At 53.0% G+C, this 13,364-nt stretch overlaps 1 protein-coding gene across 1 annotated transcript in view; it reads left to right on the top strand.

Annotated features, from left to right (window-relative positions):
• PDZD2 (PDZ domain containing 2) overlaps window positions 1-13,364 on the top strand; it is a 213,241-nt gene that overhangs the window by 185,950 nt on the left and 13,927 nt on the right. The window contains 6 exon segments of the mRNA XM_028531856.2: window positions 2,828-2,909; window positions 4,336-4,370; window positions 5,128-5,284; window positions 6,501-7,309; window positions 10,356-10,464; window positions 12,225-13,363. Of these exon segments, the coding sequence (XP_028387657.1) occupies window positions 2,828-2,909; window positions 4,336-4,370; window positions 5,128-5,284; window positions 6,501-7,309; window positions 10,356-10,464; window positions 12,225-13,363 (2,331 nt within the window).

Below are 13,364 nucleotides of genomic sequence, written 5' to 3'. Positions count from 1 at the left end.
TGACTTCACAATCCATTGCACCATCACACAGGCCATGATTTGTTCAGAGTTCACTTCATCTCAGCCCAGAAGCATCTGCCTAACTTGCTAATACAGTCCAAAACACACGGCATTTCAGTGCACGGCATAACCCCGGTGGGCTCTGGCCTGCGGGCCGCTGAACATTCAGGCTGATTCATGTTTGTAGCCGCAGTGAAACGGTCTCTGAGATGGCGCTGGGGATCGCGTCCAGCAAAACCAAATTCCCGTAATTGTTTGGCTGGACTTCACGTTTCTCCCTAGGTAAACATGGCGTTCTTAGCTGTAACATCATACTGTATTTTTCTTTGGGTTAAGATTTCATTTTATGTTTAATGTATTTTTGTACCACTTATCCCAGCATCTCATGCCAGTAGTACATTTTGATACTGAATGTACGTGCTTCCTCATTTTCATGTTGTTCCAAGAGAAATACCACAAGGATTTTCTTTTCTTCTGTTTCTCATAACGACGGGAGCAGCGCTGCCCGCCTGGGATATTCAAGCCCTCCAGGTCTAGACAAGCCGTGGGGTGGGCCTGCTCGGGTAGCAGCGTCTCGCTTATGTTAAGTAGAGAGAGTAATAGAGATCCATTTTAATTGGTGCCGGGGCTTGCAGCACAATTAGAATTATCCAGAAATCGTTCACTTGTTTCAAACCCTAACTCCAAAAAGCAATTGCAAATATGGAAAGTCTAATATCAACAAAAAGTTGCAACCACTGTTTTAGCTGGTATTCTCCCTGGCTCATTTATATAAAATTACCCTGGGCTTTATGAAGGGGGGAAGGGGGGTGTTTGTAAGTGGATAGGCCTGTGTGCATGTGTGTGTACACTTTATTTCCTGTAAAACCTACTAGAAAGTATTACGTAATATTTAGAGAAATATTTATTTACTTAAGGCAAATTACTTTGCTTATCCAAATATTATTTATACTAAATGTTATGTTAGCATAAAAAATTATCATTCTAAGTTTTACATATTCTTCTCTCTAAAAAAGAAACTGTAGACGTTACATAATTATCTTTTAAAACATCTCATAGTTTAGCATGTTTCAGGCCTTTAAAAAATCTCCCCCTGAACTCTTGACGGTGTGGATAACAACCAACGGGGAAAAGAATCCACGGACCTGCCGTGACACTAGTAAACGGAGGGGGGGGAGGGGAGCCCTAAAACCACTGTTGTGAAAAGGTCATCATCACATAGAAATGGGGGCATCTGGATTAGTGTCAGCAATAAAGATAAAGGGGGACAAAGAATTATCAATGATGCTAAAACCATGGAGTGAAAAATACAGGGTCCAGCACAAGTAACGCCCCCCCCTTTTTTTTTTTGCAAAATCTTTTATTACAAAATCATAAGCTTCTAATTCTGGAACATAACAATGTCACACTCAAGCACACCATATAACATTTTAGGTGAAATGTTCAAAATAAAACTATAAACTATTACGCCCATATTATTGCCCTGCCAACCACACTCACATAGGTGTTACTTCTGCTGGACCCTGTATATTGGAGAGCAGGGTATTGACATAGCCTCAAACTATCTCCTCATAAATTACCCATTAATGACCAAAAAAAAAACCTAGTGGAGAAATCAGGTGTACTCCACCCTAATCAAAGGATCCTAGTTATCACTGATTATGAAACACGCTGACCCTGAGTGCCTTTGGGATGCATGGAGAAGGAAATGATGTTTGTAGTTTTTCTGCCAAAAAAACTGCAAAATCTGCATCTAAGCATAAAGATACTATTAGACAAATCTGTTGAGGTTTGCATTGGCATCCTTTTTTCCCCAAAATAACAGTTTCGTGAAAGAAAAGAAAGGCTTGAAATTGCCTCAGCTTAAAGGAGACCAAAGGAAAAAAAAAGAGAGAGAGATCCTATAAAGTTATTCCTCTGCAAAAACACGGGTCAGTGACAGTCCACTAGAGGTCCACAAGATCAGGAGCCTGCACAGAATGGAAATGTTGGATCACTGTGCTCACATTTAGTTCATGTGACATTTTTCCCTCTGGCAAGACAGAGCTGGTGAAAGAATCTGAATGTCAATTTGCATTCTCGAGGAAAATCCTATCTTACCGCAGGCTGGCACCAAACTTTCTGGGAACTACTTCCGAGGCGCCCTTGGAGTAGTGCTTCTGAAGGAGAAGGAGGGCATTGGGACAACTGGCTAAAATGGAACGTGGAATTAGAAATGTATGTGTATTAGACAGCCATTACATCAACATTGGATTTCCCGAATTTGAGCACAGTACCAGGGGTATTTAGGAGGCTGCCCTCGATTTTAGGAGCTCCGTGAAAAAGTGCACGGGTTGAAGGGTCGTGATGTCTGCAACTCACATACAAGTGGTTTAGTAAAAAGTTGTCACAGCCCATGTGTGTCCAGCCAGCATGAATGTAAACGTGGCAGAATGCCAGCAAACAGTGAATCGAGGTGAGGAATCCACTATTTTTGTGCTAGTCTTGCAAGTGTGTAAGTTTGAAATTGTTTAAATAAGATTTAGCAAAAAAAAAAGGAGTGTTCCAGAGAGAACCAGGTATCCGCCATTGCACTCGACTACTTTTCTTAATGAACATGGGGGCCAGGTGAGGCTGTTGACCTGAGTCTCTGGTGAGAGCAGTCAGCTGACCCAGCTGTGCTTCCCATGCACCCTGAGCAGCTTCATCAGAGGATGCTCCGAGTCCTCCGCCCCCCAGGTTTCCTCCGTGTCTCTGTTCAGTTCCTGCCTGCGCTCCTCGTTACTTTTTATTGGGGGGAAGTAAATAAATAAAACCCATCTAACTTGTGCTTTCTGCTGAAACTCAGGTTTCCGAGCAGGAAATGGATGAAGTGATAGCACGCAGCACTTACCAGGAGAGCAAAGAGGCCAATTCCTCTCCTGGCTTAGGTACTGTAATCGCACACTTTCGTTCGCCATTCAGAAGCGTCTCGTGAAGTTTCCCCAGGGGGGCTCCCCCATGCAGTATTATTGGATTCCCTGTAATTATCATGTTGGGCAGAAGTAGCTGTCAAAGAGATTCTCTGCTTGCTCTTAGCTGTTACTTTCGATGTCTGCAGTTATTTAATCTGCCTTGTTAAAGTTCTAATTATGCATGCTTGTACGATAAGATCATTTGCAAAAGTGAGCTAAGAGCAATCCATCTGAAATGTTCCAGGTGAACACGAAGCGACACCAAAGACAACAGCTCTTTGGTTTACCCGTGGTTGGGCACAGAGTACACTGTCCCTCCAGAAGCCTGGGGTTTCTTTACATGAATTAAACGCTTCCACTTAAGGAAGGTGATACAGGCTGCATAAATCACACTTTCCCCCTCTTGCTTGGAACAGTTCAGGCAGAGGAGGCCTGAAATAGTAAGGATTTCATGTGAATTTAACATAGGAAGCGTTGCATCGAGTTGTAAAGTCACGTGTCCTCTAGCATGGAAACCTAGAGGGGCTTGGCAGCGTGTCTGAACTGGAGACAGGCCCGACGTGGAGAGTGATGTCGGAGGGACAAGGAGCTGAGGCAGGAGTGACAGGCGGTCGGAGGAAAAGGAAGGCGTAGGAATTCTTGGAAACCATGAAATGCCCTGATTATTTGCATCCATGATGAATACATGTGAAATTATGGCACAGCCATAATGGGCTCTTTATTCAACCAGCTCATTCTCCCGACCTGCCTGAAAGCTGCCTTCTCATAATCCCAGCATCACCACTGATCGCTTATAAAAGGTCCCATTAAGCCACAATCCTCATGCCCAAGATCTTGCTGCTCATAGCATAGAAGCCAGAGTCTCAATGCTGAGTCTCTGCATCCTTCATCCAGAATCTCAAGTACATACTCAGCACTCTCCCCAGTTCTGCCCTGCGTCTCTTGGGCAGTGTCCCTTTGTCCACTCATCCTCTGATCGAGGGGCCGGGCTGGGTGCTGCGGGGTCAGATCAGCGAGGGTTTCAGCCCTGCACGTGGTTAAAGCGTTGAAGGGAGCTGAGGTGCATCCACTTATGACTCAATTGTGCTGTGTGCACGGGAATGGGTGTGTGAGCAGTGTAAAATACTTTTGAAATTTAGAAGACGCTACTTCTAACTGGCATCATTGGTAGCGCCCGAGTTAGACCTGAAAGCAAGAGCAGAATCTGGGGAGGGGGGCGGGGCCTGGCCTGGGGGCCCGGGTAAGGACCCCGCACGTCGACGTACGTGGCCAGTCAGGGCTAGTTCAGCGAAGAGGGTTCTGTTTAATGTGCTTGGCTGCTGCTCCTCTGGTTAAGGGTGTGAGCCTGTTTGTAAGGGTTGAGCTTCGTTGTTCTGACAGTCTGGTGACCTTTCCCCAACAGGTACCCCCTTGAAGAGCCCCTCTTTTGCAAAGAAGGTGAGTCAAGGTGCCCTGCAGCCTCGCCCACCTGCCTCGGGAACAAAGTCCCGGAGCCCATAAGGCGGATGTGAGGGCCCTGCTGACGTTTCTGCCCGGAGTCACTGGGTTGCTTTACACAGGAAACAGCAACAATGCTGACTTGAGAACAAATACACAAATGGGTGTTTCTTTCTTTCTTAACGATGTACCCAGGGAAAGGATAGAAAAACAAAAGAACGGAGCTGCAGTTTGAAAAACAGCTGTCAAAATGCCCCGTAATCAGAGGGACCCTGGCCAGGTCCAGGGGGGCCCCCGCAGCCGTGAGGAGCTGGTGGGCGCCTCCTCAGCCGGCTGCCCCCAAGCCCCAGCGGATGGGACTGTGGGACTCAGGCTGCCCTGTGTTTTGTTTCATGGGTGGGCTGAGCCTGTGGCTGGGAATCTCACTCTGTTGTTCTCTCTGTTCCCCACTGGTTTTCCTGGGAGGGCTGCTCCAGGGCTGCCCCGGCCTTTCTTATCATTACCAAACATTTAGCACAAAAGAAAAAAAAAAAAAAAAACCTTAAAAAACGTCATCTGGCAGCGACCACTGGCTTTTGGTTCATTGGCTGTTTAACGAGCCGTCCTGAAGTAAGTGGAAGAGGGTGTGCACCGTCACAGCTGTTTGCAGTGACCGTGGATTAGGATGGAGTGCTCCGGGAGAGGTGGGAAGTGGTCAGTGTTTGGAAGGGCCGCTCCTGGCGCCGTCCGAGCCGCCCGACGCTGTCTTCTCCGACAGGACTCCTTGGCCTCTGACTCGGAACTCTCCCAGTACTTCGCCCAGGACGTCCCAGGGCCCTTGTCGGACTTCGTGGTGGCCGGCTCCGAGGACGAGGATCACACGGGCAGCGGCTGCAGCACCTCCGAGGACGGCAGCCTGCCACCCGGCCCCTCCAGTAAGCCACGGCTGTTTTCCCACCCGGGCCTCGCGTCATGGTGCTCTGGTGGGAAACCAGGCCTCTCTCTGGCCGAGTGTCGTGTCGGCCGTCTGTCTGCCCTGACCACATCCAGAGTTCATTCTCAGGGAAGGCAGCCACTGCTAATGGCCGCTGTAGCAATGGGCTGGGCGCTCAGTCTGTGCGGGCTGGTGGGGGAGGCTGGACCTGCCACCCGCAGATGCCAAGCTCACGGCCGAGCCTTGAGATCGGTGATGCCAAGTCAGGACCGGCAGCCTGACGGCCGGGGTTCCGGGGAATCGCAGCCAGACGCCAGGGTCCGTGCCTCCCCGGGCCCTCACTGAGCTCTCTGGACAAGGCAGTGGGTGGAGGATTCAAGCCTCCCTGGGAGAGACAGACGTTGGACCTCATGTGGCTTCTCTCCTGCGTACACTGGGAGACAACCGGGCTTCTGCCGGCCAGGTGTCCCTTCTCGCTGCACTTCAAACATGTGAGCGAGGAAGTGCCCCTGTCCGAGGGCAGGCCGGCGACAGTCACCCCGACTCTACTTGCAGCACATGATGAGCTTCCTCGGGTCTGGGGGGGGACACTCCCAGGAGGAGGCTTGTGTGACTTCTCATTACACTTAGCAAGATGTGTAGAGTTCGCAGACCAGCCCAGGCCCCTTTCCCCTTCGCTGGTGGGGTTTATTCATAGATGATCATCGCAGGCTTCCCTGTACCACACGGTCTCGGGGCTCCCGTGCCCTCTGCGGGGGGGGGGGGGGGGGCCTGCCTTGCTGCCCATGCAGGGAGGACCTCAGGTGACCGGAAGACCCAGGCGAGGGGCACTTGCTTGGTTCCCAGTCAGCCTCCTGAAGAGGGACTCTCAGCAGCAGCATTTGGGTCGAACCCCAGTGATGTGTTAGGCATCCTGGATGGTGACAAATGATACATTTCTGTTTCTAGGCAGCACCCATGTTTAAGTTAAACACTCCAGAGATTCTGGTACAAAAACACACACACACACAACAAGGGAGGCCGGGCGGAAAACGGGGGCGGGAAGCCAGTGCCCACTGCGTGCAGACCTCACGGAGCCGGGCCATGGGAGCCGGGTGCCCTGTGGCCACAGGCAGCCAGAGGGCAGTTATTGTGCAGCATGTGGACATGCTCAGGGGGTGCATGCGAAGGCCAGGCCAGACAGCTAACTTCTTCACTTGACTTTCCTTTCCCGCCAGCTCCCAAGGAGCCCGGAAAAGCCAGGGCCAACAGCCTCGTGTGTCTGGGAAGCCAGAGGGGTTCCGGGCTCTTCCACAAGCAGGTGACAGTTGCCAGACAAGCCAGCCTCCCCGGGAGCCCGCAGGCTCTCCGAAACCCTCTTCTCCGCCAGCGGAAGGTGGGCTGCTACGAGGCCGACGACGCCAGCGACGAGGGCGAGTTCGGTGGCGGCAGCGAAGGTGACTGCATCTCCCTCCCAGGGACCCTGCCCGGTCCCGGCAGGCCTCGGACGGGGGACGACTCTCGGCCTGTCTCCATGACCCCTTCCAAGGTCACAGGCGTCAAGAACCAGGAGGAACATCCCCAGAAAATGCCGGTCAGCAAGGCCTCCTCAGTGCCTCTCCTGGGCAGCGCATCAAACTTAGAGGGGGGTGTCCCGGGGGACCTGGGGGACACTCTTTTGCACGCGGCCAGCCTGCTGTCGTCTGCAGAGGCCCCCAGGGGCGGCTCGGGCGGCTCCGGGCGGAAGGAACTGTCGGGATCCAGGAGTTCACCCAAACTGGAGTACAGAGCCGGTCCCCGGAGTCCCGTGAGCTCGGATGGCCCCGGTTCCCCCCAGAAGGATGGAAGCCTGGGGTCCAGGCACAGACCGGTGGCCAGGGTCAGCCCACACTGCAAGTGGCCAGAGGCCGACGCCAGGCCCGGCAGCTCGGACACAGTGACCCTGGCGGGGGGAGCTGACGACCCATGTGGTCCGGATTCCCAAGTCCAGGGCGCTTCAGGGCAAGTGACCACGACTGGTCCTCGACCCGGTGGACCTGTGGAAAAGGTAACTGATTTCCTTAGTTGATTGGGATCTAAGTGGAGGTTGTGTGAATGAGTACAGGGTGCGTTATAAAGCACAAGGGCATCATCTGCCTGCAAGAAAGATAATGACGGGAATTCTCCTTTAATAAGGCATTCGTTTCAGCACAGGACGGCCCGAGGGCCTGTGCATAGGTCAGCGGGGGGCGCAGGGAGAAGTGCCCAGGTGTTGAGGCATGGGTCATTTGGCCAAAAGATACCATTGCCCTCACCTGTCCACGGGGCCTGTGGCTGATGATGGGAGGCAGGTGGAGGAGAGCCCGGGGTTTGGGCCCGGTTTCTCCACTGACCAAGCTGGGCGACCTCTGAGGTGGTCATTGAGCCTTTCTGAGCTTTAGAATCCAGACCACCATTGTCTGGGCCATGAAGGAGGGACGCCCTACGCCCTGATCAACGCCCAGAGTTGGGGTGGCCATCAAATATGGGGTAACAGTGACTATCCCCTACTGATAAAGTTCTGAATGACCCTTATTCTTTAAACTCCTTCCAGTTAGTTCTGCTACTCCTTGGTTACACCTGTGTCAGAATGGCCCAGAATTATCAAATTGCCTGTTGTTTTAAATGTCAAAATACCTCCACTTTAGCAAGGAGGAGGAGACACAGATGTTATTTATGATCTCGTCAACGTGAATGATTGCTGTGTGAGCAAAGGATCTGAGGTGACCTGTGAGGCCGTATTTATAAAGATGTGTATCCAGGTGGTTTATATAAACATTCATGTAAATAGACCCGGAAAACACGAAGTCACAAAAACTATACTAAACAGAGGGGGTTTTCTTAACCTGGTCGAAAAAGCAGAAATGTACATCTTTTTTTCCTCCTCCTAAAAAATTATGACCTCCAAATAGCAAATGTGTTTTAAAATGTAACATTCAGCCAATGGGTAAACCTTTTCTTTTAAAAGGTATCATTGATAAGTTTTGAATAACTATATAAAGTCAAACTGGCATTTTTATTCATAATAATTTATATCTATTAAAATAAGGCTTTTTGCAATTGCCAATTAGTATTCCCAATACGAACTTCAAACAGTATTTAAAACTTTTGGTCCAAAGAAGTTGAATGTTTCTCTTGAAAATTTTTAGTTCCAAAATTTGATTTTATTTATCCATAAAGAAAGAAAATAGAACGCATTGCCATAAAGTATTTACCCTCAAACAGTGGAAGCTTAAAAAAAAAATCTTTTGGTAAGTGGGTTGCCTCCTATTTTTATTTAATACTTTTTAAAATTGAAAAATTCACAGAACCTAAAGGGAGCCGTTTTAAACCGTGCAATTCCCCGGAACTTAGGGCACTCGCAATGCTGGGCAACCCCCTTCTGTTTCTTATCACACTGGTGCCTGACTGGCCAACAGAAGGTTAACTGCGTCCAACCCGGTGGGGATTTCCCTCAGCAGACAGTTGGCATTTTAGTGAATGAAATTTTTTTTTTGGACACCAGCCGCTGAAAGGCCTCCCATCTGTTTCACCTCTGCCCTCTGCTGCCACCTGTAGGCCACTCGCTGACTTGAACCCCGAGGGGAAAATTCAGTGAATCACGGGGACTTAACTTTTTTAGTAAATTTGTTTTTAAAGAATTTTTCTTCACAGTAGCTAGTAAAAGGAAAGGAGATAAAGTCATTGGCACGTGGCCGCAGTAAGATTCTGAAATGTTGAGTGTCAGTTCTGCTCACCCAGCTCGGCCCTCGCCCTAACCGGCGCGGCGAGGAGCGGCTGCTCACACGCGGGGACCTCGCTCTGCGGCGTGATGGCAGCACCTTCCGTCTGTGCAGCCTTTCGTGTGACACGTGTGGTTTCTATTACTTACCTAGTCGTCTTTCACCTAAAGCCCTGTGACTACACAGGGCAAGCCTTTTCATCCCCGTATCCTTCCTTTTTCCGTGCGGGTGGTGTAGCACCCCTAGCCGTTGACGCTCTTGCCCGTTTTCAAGGGCACAGCTCAGTGCCCGTGACACTGACAGCCTCAGTGTTGTGCGGCCAGTGCTGCTGTCCGTCTCCACGACGCCTCCTCTGGTCACTCCAGCCGTTAAACACCAACTCCCCGCACCCCTCCCCCAGCCCCTGGGCACCACCACTCTGCCCTCTGTCTGTGTCATTCTGACTGTTCTGGGCACTCCTAATACTTGTCTTTTCGTGACTGGTTCACTTCACTTCACATGATGTCCTCACAGCTCATCCATGTCATAGCCTGTGTCGGAATTCCTTTCCTTCCTAAGGCTGACTCCCATCTTCTGTAGAGACCACATTTTGCTTATATGCTCATCTAACGATGGACTCCAGTTGCTTCCATATTTTAGATGTTGTGAATAATGCTTGTATGAACATGGGTGTATTTTTTAAAAGATTTTATTTATTTCTAGAAAGGGGGAGAGAGAAAGGGAGGGAGACAAGCATCCATGTGTGGTTGCCTCTCACATGCCCCACACTAGGGACCTGGCCCGAAACCCAGGCATGTGCCCTGACTGGGAATCGAACTGGCAACCCTCTGGTTCATAGGCTGGGGCTCAATCCACTGAGCCACACCAGCCAGGACAACATGGGTGTATTATTATCTCCTCAAGACCCCGCTTTCAAATTTTAGGTATATACCTGGAAGTGGGATGGCTGGATCATATAATAGTTCTATTTTTATTTTTCCTTTTGAGGAAACTCCACACTCCACAGTGGCCACACCAATTTCCATTCCCACCAACAGTGCACAAGGTTCCCATTTCTTCACGCCCTCACCAGCACTTGTTATTTCTGTTCTTCGATGATGGCCATCCCGCTGGGTACGGGGTGCTGCCTCGTTTCCCTAACCACCCACACTTGGAAGTCGAGAAGACAGAGGCTTAGGAAGAACGACAGGAGCATGCGATTTCTAGTTAACTCAGACCCAGAGTCCGGTCTCATGGCTCCGAGTCCAGGGCTCTCTGCGTTGTCCCCAAACCAGCTCCGCTCTGTGTGTGACATCCTGGGATGCAGGCTGCCCGAAAGCTGTAGACAGTGACTTGCTGTTGTCGTTGTGCCAGGAACCTCCAGGGAAGCTGACGGCCGGGCACGGGCCCCACCCAGGTGCTGGCTGCCTCGCTGAGAACCTGCCCGAAGCTGTACCAGACCGGGGGCAACAACCCGGGACAGGTATGATTATCATCATTCCTTCTGCTCCTCCACGGAAGGGTGGACGTGCCCCTGGGAATCGTTCCATGTGAATTTTAAGGGGGAAGGAAAACTCTTACACAGATGAGTGACACTGAAAAGCAGCCTGCATCTAATTACTGACTCCTTGTGCCTGAGCTGCTAGTCCCGGTGCCACAGACGGGCGCGCATTCTCACTCGGCCGGCGCGCCTCACCTGTTTTGTGACAGGTGCTGTAGATGTGAATCCGGGCAGGCCGCCGGCTTTCCGGGGTCCTGGGGAAGTGACGCAGGGTCTCCACAGGTGTCTTGAGCCGGCCTGTCATTGCCAGGTGCTCTCTACTCAAGGGCCAAGGGGTACAGGTGGTGGTGTGGGCTGTGGAGCCAGCCTCCTGGGGTGACCCCTGGCCAGGAACGCCATGGCCCTGGGTACATGTCTTAGCCACTCCAGAGCTAGGAGGGAAACTAAGTGCAAGAAAAGCTCTTAGCGCAGTGCTGAGCTGTACTGATTGCCTCTTAATCGGTGACACAGGAACTGGAGGAGGGAAAAGGCATTCGGGGTAGACACGTTTCTCAAAGCCAGAGCTCTCGCTGGGACTTCTCTCCAGCCTCGGGCCTGTAGCTCCCATAAAATAGCAAATCTTACGTTTTGTTTAAGCCAGTTTCTGCCCCCACAGCATGGTGTTGTGTGCCAGATGTCGTTCACAGGTTAGCCCCACCAGAGTGCCGGGGCCTCGGGAGAGGCGGCTCCAGGGCCAGGGAGCTCTCCGCCAGCCCTGCACCGTTGAGATTCCATGCTGCTGCTTTTTGACTTTAGAGAAAGAGGGAGAGATGAAGGAAAGAGACAAAGGGGGAGAGGGAGAGAGAGAAACATTGATTTGTTGTTCCACTTATTTATGCAGTCATTGGTTGATTCTTCTGTGTGCCCTGACTGGGGATCGAACCTGCAGTCTTGGCCTATCCAGACGAGGCGCGAACCAACTGAGCCACCCAGCCAGGGCCTCGTGCTGCTTTTTGCTTCCCTGCGTTCATTCTGTTTTCTTCCTCACCCTCCTCATCACTCTGGTCAAACTATCCCTTCAGAACCCCACTCAAGTCCCCAGCCCTCTGTCACAGCTTCCCGGGGCGACCTGGCCTCCGGCTCCCCCACCCCTCTGGGCTCGGTGAAGACACGACCCCCACTCAGCATGGACTCGCATCCTGTCGCATTCCACGTGTCTCCCAGACGAGCCCCACCTCTGCACGAAGCAGTGAGTCCCTCAAGTTCGGCGCTTGGGCTGCTTCCTACTTCCCTGTGTGGCTCACAACCCACACCTAGACCGCAGGTGCCCAGCCAGGTGCTGGCACTGAGAGAGAGACAGGCGGCCCCTGCAGAGTCCACGGGAAGCTTAGGAAGGACCCAGAACCACAGCCTGACTGCCGTGGCGTCTGCTGTCACAGCGACCGGTGCAAAGAAACCCGGGGCAGCACTGGTGCTGGGCCCCGGCCCTTCAGCAGGACCGGGAGAGGAAGGGGGCAGCCACAGCCGGGCCCCCTGCCCAGTTCTGGCCCAGCCAGGGCCCAAAGCGCATGCTGCTTGCCAGACGTGTGGTCTCCGTGGTTGGAGAGACAAGAAGTCCCACACTCGGGCTGTGGGGTGTCCTTCTGAAACAGACAAAAAAGACAGTTTCCCTTTATTTTTTACTTGAGTTTTTCTATTTTCTCCCCTTTTCCCTTCTACCTCCCTCCGTGTCAGCCCACCTTTCGTTTGCTTTCTCAACACAGGACTGGACGGCTCCCCCGACCCTGTCTCTTCCCCAGGGCCAAAGGGGGCCATGCACCCCAACCCCAGCAAGACCTCAGGGGACACAGAACAAGTGAGGCGGCCTGAGGACCCCGGAGAGCCAGTGTCACCCAGGGTCCCCAGGTCTGAGGACAGATGTCCCGTCGACCTTGCCCAGGACCACAGCATCTCCCCAGGGAAGACCACAGCGGCTCATCCCGACTTCGGCGCCACTCAGACAGCCCCCGAAACCAGCCGGCCAGACACCCCCGGGAAGGCAGGTGCGCACGGGGAAGCAGGACCCGAGGCAGAGGGGGCGACTCCAGCAGGCCCCGACCTGTCACCAGGCCTCCTCGCGTGCCAGGAGAGACAGGAAGTTCCAGGTGACCACCGCCAGGCCCTGCATAGGACGGGGACCCTCACACCTGAGCGCCCCCGGGAGTCTGCGCTGCTCCAGGGACCAGACACCAGGCCCGCGGGGGCACCGCAGGCCCACGCTTCGTGCAGGTCACCCGCCGACACGGCCCCAGGGGAGCGCGGCAGTGCCTCGGGGCCCGGCTGCCCGGCGGACAGCGGAGGGAGCCCTGTGACCGACATCGACGGCCTCATCCAGGAGCTGGCGGCTTCGGAAGGAAGACCGCGGTCTCCGGACAAAGGGGACCCGGCGAGTCCAGAGGGCAGCTCGCGGGGCGCGCTTCCCGCGGCGGCCGGAGGGGGGCGTGCGGGCCGCGCCGAGCCGGGCGCCGGGAGCCAGACCCCGAGCCCCGGGAGGGCCTGGGCCGCCGGCGCGCCCGCGCCCCCGCAGTGGGCCTCCCAGCCCTCTGTGTTGGATTCCATCAACCCTGACAAACACTTCGCTGTGAACAAAAGCTTTCTGAGCAACTACTCGAGAAATTTCAGCCCCTTTCATGAGGACAGCACGTCCCTGTCCCTGTCGGGCCTGGGTGACAGCACAGAGCCGTCTCTCTCGTCCATGTACGGCGACGCGGAGGACTCTTCGTCCGACCCCGAGTCGCTCCCTGAAGCCTCACGAGCTGCCACCCGGGCCAGCTGGTCCCCTCCTCGTTCTCGGAGCTCTTCTCCCAAGGAAGAGGCCATGGAGTCTGAGGAGGAGCAGATTGAAATTTGCTCCACCCACGGCC

Source organism: Phyllostomus discolor, chromosome 3, assembly GCF_004126475.2.
Source record: "Phyllostomus discolor isolate MPI-MPIP mPhyDis1 chromosome 3, mPhyDis1.pri.v3, whole genome shotgun sequence".
In the NCBI taxonomy this organism is placed as follows: domain Eukaryota; kingdom Metazoa; phylum Chordata; class Mammalia; order Chiroptera; family Phyllostomidae; genus Phyllostomus; species Phyllostomus discolor.
This window is presented reverse-complemented; position numbering and strand designations above follow the sequence as displayed.